This window comes from Myotis davidii, unplaced genomic scaffold, assembly GCF_000327345.1.
Source record: "Myotis davidii unplaced genomic scaffold, ASM32734v1 scaffold807, whole genome shotgun sequence".
NCBI lineage: Eukaryota > Metazoa > Chordata > Mammalia > Chiroptera > Vespertilionidae > Myotis > Myotis davidii.
The window spans coordinates 2,240,908-2,246,560 of NW_006298272.1; the positions used below are offsets into that span (position 1 = coordinate 2,240,908).

General features: G+C 58.7%; 2 protein-coding genes across 3 annotated transcripts in view; one reads left to right on the forward strand and one right to left on the reverse strand.

Moving 5' to 3' along the window:
* The window catches only part of MCPH1 (microcephalin 1), a 114,355-nt gene that overhangs the window by 49,399 nt on the left and 59,303 nt on the right, over positions 1–5,653 (forward strand). The gene's annotated exons all lie outside the window — the stretch shown is intronic.
* Positions 1–5,653, reverse strand: part of ANGPT2 (angiopoietin 2) — a 60,208-nt gene that overhangs the window by 17,610 nt on the left and 36,945 nt on the right. For both annotated transcript variants that reach the window (XM_006773924.2, XM_006773925.2), the window contains exon 2: positions 1,661–1,816. In XM_006773924.2, the coding sequence (XP_006773987.1) occupies positions 1,661–1,816 (156 nt within the window). The remainder of the gene's footprint in view (positions 1–1,660; positions 1,817–5,653) is intronic.

Consider the following 5,653-nt stretch of genomic DNA (forward strand, 5'->3'; position numbering starts at 1 on the left):
GGTGTGCCCTGCCTCGCACGGTCCCTGCTGGCGACACAGCGCAGCCGTGTGGCCCCGGCTCGGGCCGCGTTCTCACGTGTCCACCCGGACATCGGCCGTTCGCTCTCGCCGTCCCCGTGTTCCAGCGGGGCTCTGTGACCTGTGGCTTCACAGCAGATGTTTAGAAACCCTGGGCCCGACCACAAAAGGCTTGTGAAGAGCCGGCAGGTCCTGCACAGGACGTAGGAAGGTGTGCGCCCTGGCTGCCTCTGCCACTTCTATTGCTGTCGCCCGGGAGCACAGGAAGAGGCTTCCGGGGACACAGGGGTGAGCCCACACCCGCCAGCCTGCCCTCAGACCGGGCAGCGTGGCTTCATCACAACCACTTACTGTAATAACGGGCTGGGGATCCTGACACTTTCCCTTTAAAAGTTTTACACATTTTCATTCTTACCTTTTATCACCTCTTTGGATTACAATTTTTGGTCCCTTGTGATCCATCGTGTAAACCCTCCTATTTTTCCTAAACTGTTCAATAAGGTGGAAAGGTTAGGTGAGCGGGTCCCTTCTTGCTGTCCTCACATGAGCTGACGTGGGCTTCTCCCACCGCCTGCTGTGTTCCTTTCCCCTCTCTCACAGTTGCCAGGGAGGCAGCAAGACGCCTGCCTCAGAGCGGCCCAGCTCAGAGGGAAGGGAGGCTCCTACCTCCGGGCTGGCCCTTGAGCTGAGGCGGCCACTCCCCCTGGGAACTGCACAGGACTTTCCTGCATTACGACTGCTGCTCTCTTGAGCATCACCATCCTCAGGGCAGGAAGGTGCTCGCCCAACAGCCCCAGTGGAGCGGCCTGGGAGCTGGGAGCACGCGGGAGAGGCTGGTGCCGGGGGGGGGGGGGCATTCTTCAGCAGCACTTCCCCGCACTCACCTGCTGTCCTGTGTGTGCCGCTAGCAGCTCCATGAATTTTGGTTTGCTGTTTTGCAGTTACTCTCTTAATATTTTCGTGTTTCATGGTCTTTTCTACTATTAACCATTAGCTCATAGACTCTTAAAACTGGAAGGGACGTAGTCACTCCTGTGGCCCTGCCTCATCCGTAGCCACACAGCTGCGGTCCCGGGGCCCAGGGCCTCACTCAGCTGTTCACCCAGCAACGCGGAGCCGGGACCATCAGAGCCTGGCTCCCGGCCGGAGTGAGCCCCCTGTGCCTGCTCCCTCTGTCTGCCTCTCTGTGCTCCCTCTGTCTGTCTGCCTCTCTGTGCTCCCTGCTCCCCCGTGTGCCTCTCTGTCGAGTCAGACGGCAACTATATGAACCTGTAGGACAGGTGGTGTAGACTCGCACCAGGAATGGCACTGACTTCTACCACAGACTGTCGGGACAGCCCCTGAGATCAGCTAGAAGAGCAGCTCCTGGCATCTGCCTGGGGCCTCGTTCTCTGCACAAGCAGCTCAGGACTCGGAGGAAGAGACCTCGAGAGTCCAGAGGCATGTGAGGCAGACGCACGTGTGAGGGGCGGGCACAGGACGCAGGGCCTTGGGGAACAGCCGTCCTTCACCCTCAGCCCTGACCGTGAGGCTGCGTGTCCTGATGTCACTCCTGTCTAGCGCGAGTCCTGCCCTTCCGGCGTCCTCCCGTCCTGCTCCCCGGCCTCCACTCGCCTGGTGGGCTGCCTGCCCGCACACTCACCTGGGCCTCCACGTCCGTCAGCTTGCGCGTCTGCGCCGCGGTCTGGTTGAGGAGGCTGGAGCCCATCTCCATCATGGCGGCCGTGTGGTTGTGCGCGGCGCTCTGCTGCAGCGCGGCCACGCCCCTGCGCATGCTGTCCTGGATGTAGCCCTCCAGCTGCGGGCACAGGCAGGGAGGAGGGGCATTAGTCCGGCGGAACCTCGGCCACCAGCAGTCAAATAGGAGGCATCGTGTGTGCAGAGGAGGCCACCTGGGTGTCCGCCCCGCGGCAGGCGGAGGGAGCAGGGCCGCACTGGGGGGCACAGTGGCGGGGTGTCCGGGAGGGACCCCAGGGTTGCCCTGCCACGCCCTGGCGCTGGGTCCCTGTGCTGCAGGGAATGGAAAGTTGGTCCTGAGAAGCGTTGTGTGCGCCTCGTTCTAGATCTGTTTCCCAGAATGCAGTGTAGATGACGCGGACGGAGCAGGGGAGGCTGCCTTCGGACTTGCCCAGACTGTCAGGACCCCCCCATTCTGAGCCCTCCCCCTTACTGAGTTCATCACACATTAGGTTGCTCAGGTTTTTCAGCCGGGGTGCACGGCCAGCCCCACCCCAGCGCTCTGTCTGCTGCTCGCCTCCCCTGCCTGAGTCGCCATGAGGGTGCGCACTCGTCTCCCTCCCGTGGGTGTGGGTGTGGGTGTGGGAGGCTGGCCCGGCAGCCGAGTGACATAGGGAACTGTCCACGCAGGACAGCGGGTGGCAGGCCATGCGGTCAGGCATGGGCGCCTGCTCCCCACACTGCAACCTTTGATCAGGAGCTGGCTGACCGTCGGGCCCTGGGTCCTCATATAGAAAGCCATGTTTCTGATGGGCCAGAGGCCTGTGTTCAGGATTCATTGACCAGGTGGTTAGATGGTATGTAGTTCACAAAATGACCCCCTATAGCAGGCCTGGTGCCCACCTGGCACCGTGCCTAACGTCCCTGTGCTGTGCTGACATCCCCTCGACGTCCGAAACCCCGATCTGTGCTGCTCACTGCCTCACCTTCCCCACTCGGCGCTGCCCCAGCCATCAGTCTGCCCTGTGTCTCTGAGTCTGTTTCTGTTCTGTTTGTTTATTTTATTCTTTAGATTCCACATCTGAGTGAAACCATCTGGTATGTGTCTGTCTGACTTAATCTCGCTCAGCACAACACCCTCTAGGTCCCCCGACACTGTTGCGAAGGGTAAGGTTCCGTTCCTTTTTATGGCGGATTAAGTTCCATGTGTGTCTGTGCCACAGCCTAGCATCCCTCCCACACCCATGGGCACTAGGCTGCCCCACAGAGCTAAGCTGTGCTGTGAAAGCCGGTGTGCGCATAACTCGGGCACTTGAAGTTCATTTTCCTTTCTTCTTTGTTTTCTGTAATGACTAGTGACGGAGCCACAGTTCCACTCCTTGGTCTAAACTGTAAGGTCATGAGGACAGAAGCCCTGTTTAAGTTGAATGAATAAAATTTGATCACAAAACTGCTTATCATGCCTTTCTCTCCTAGTAAAACCCCAGAGAATCCTTTCACTAGACAGTCCCGGGCCAGGGGTCCTCCTCCTGGTGCCTGCCTATCGCTGCGCCTGCCTGAGGATACAGGTGGGGGCGTCCATCCCTCCTCCATGCACCTGCCTGAGGGTACAGGTGGGGGCACCCGTCCCTCCCTCCTTGCACCTGCCTGAGGGTACAGGTGGGCAGGCGGGAGCTCCTCCTGGAGTTCAAGGGCGGTCGTTGGTGCAAATTGTAAACTGTGACTCTGGTGGCCTTAGGTCTTAGGATGCTCCTTGGAGCTGTACCTCCTGGCTCCCTTGGCTGGCTCACCATGCACTGTCCCCACTCCCGGAGCTATATGCGTGTGCGCGCGGGCGCGCGCGCGCGCGCACACACACACACACACACACACACACATCTGGATGCTTCCTGGTCGCCCCCGGCTCCCCGTGGGCCGCTGGGCAGATCCCAGGGTGGGACCCTGACCAACGCTGGGCTCTGACCATTTGTAAACCTTGCTGAGGCCTGGGCTTCTCCATGTGAGTGAATAGACTAGACCGGCATGAGCATGTCAGGCACTCTTCCTGGGCAGCCCCACAAACCCTCTCACGGGGCCGCACCAAAGCCCAGAGCAGCGCCTGTCGCCCTGATGACGACTGGCTTTTGTGGTGAGCTCTTTCCTGGTGCGTCTGGCCTCCCCACTTCACAAACGTCCATGGTTTGATGCCCAACTTAAGAGAACTTCACATAGCAGTTTGTCATCCCCCTCCCGCCCACGCTCACCTCGCTCTTCACCATGGGAATAGTGGGATTTTTGAGGGTGAAGTTACGGCTATATAAGTCATCCGGAGAAGTCATCTTGGTTCCTCTAACACCCTGCAAAAGTCATATTTAGAAAGCCTTCTCCTGGGAAGTTTGGAGCTCGGGAAGGCATGCTTGCGGGAGTTTGGGTCACGCCTGTGCTCCGAGGAATGGTCTGCCAGCTCGGATAGATAAAGGGTGTCATCTTACTGAGTCCGCCCTGAGGAGCGAGATAAGGACTGTTCCCTCCCTGTCCCTGTGTGTGTGGCCAGAGGGGACGGAGCTCTGTAGCCCTCCCAGCCCCACTCTGCAGCTGCTGGGTCAGCTGTGTCTGCACATCGAGAGTCATGATGTCGGCGCACGTTAGACTCAGGAGCTTTAGAAGACGTTAAAGACCTAATTTTAAAAATGAAATTTCTTAGCATTGTTGCCATCACTTTGTCTAAGCTTGAAAATGATAGAATGCAAAACTCTTTTAACCCAACTGCTTTTCAACTTTTCAGGATGACAAAGTACATGTATAGTGTGTGTGTGTGTGTGTGTGTGTGTGTGTGTGTGTGTGCACGCGCGCGCTAGTGTATATAGGTCCTCATACATTGAAGCAAATTACGGATGTGTGTACATGGGATGTGTACGTGTGACGTGTGTACATGTGATGTGTGTGTACATCTCGTGTGTGTACATCTGATGTGTGAGTGGATGTCATGTATATGTATAGTTTCCGTATACAATGTATGCAGCAAAAGGAAGTGGAATTCGCTCTGCACTGGCCCAGCTGCTAACTAGCCTTGGGAGAAAGAGACCGGATACAGAAACGTCAGGTATTAAGACATGTTGTGTTGATTTTCAGAAAGACTCGTGTCCTCGCCCTTGAAGCCATGAGATTAATGACGGTGTAGGAGACGGGGTGATGTGCGGGGAGAGCTCCCTAGAAGGGGAGGCAGTGACAGCCGCAGTGACTGCGGTTCCAGTTTGTGGATTACTCCCGCGTCTCAGCCACCAGGACTCCGGGTGCCTGGCATTGCGGGTGAGCACTCTGAGGGCTGGCATGTCAGCAAACAGGCGCTCCGCCCACCAGCCACCCCACGCTTTCCTGCCTTTCAGCACCTTTCTGGGTGGCCTGTGCCCAGGCTGGCATGAGTGTGCCGTCCCACAGCCCGGGTGGCAGCCTTGAAAGCCAGCGACCACCTACCCTGCCGTCGGCGGGCGGGGCCATGTTACCAGCAGAGAAGCCTGGAGTCCATGACCGCCTCCCGTCTCCTGGGAGCTTCTTGACAAAGGCATCCGTTTCCCTCCCAAGACGAGCAGTAAATTTTTAGGGGGGACTCCCTCCGGGGGCCGTTATGGGTGTGGAAGTGGCCTACAGAGGCTGCACCCACGAGGTGCATCGTTCTCCGTCCCTCCCTCCCCCGCACATCCCGGGGCTGGAGGCCGAGCCCTGGGCGCCTGCCTGACCCCATCTGCTGGTCGCTCCCCCTGAGGGAGGGCCACCAGGACCAGTGCGTTCCCTCCCAGTTTATGGCCCTGAAGTGCCTTTCTGTGTAGTTCCTGGTTTTTACTGTCCACAAGGGAACCCACACATACAGAGACCCGCCCGCGAAATGCCAGGCTGGCGCGAGGGAGGGACACGGCGAGCGGAGGCACAGGAGCCCCCAGGCAGAGCCCCCTGGCCTTTCCTGCGGCTGTTCTAGAGCCGG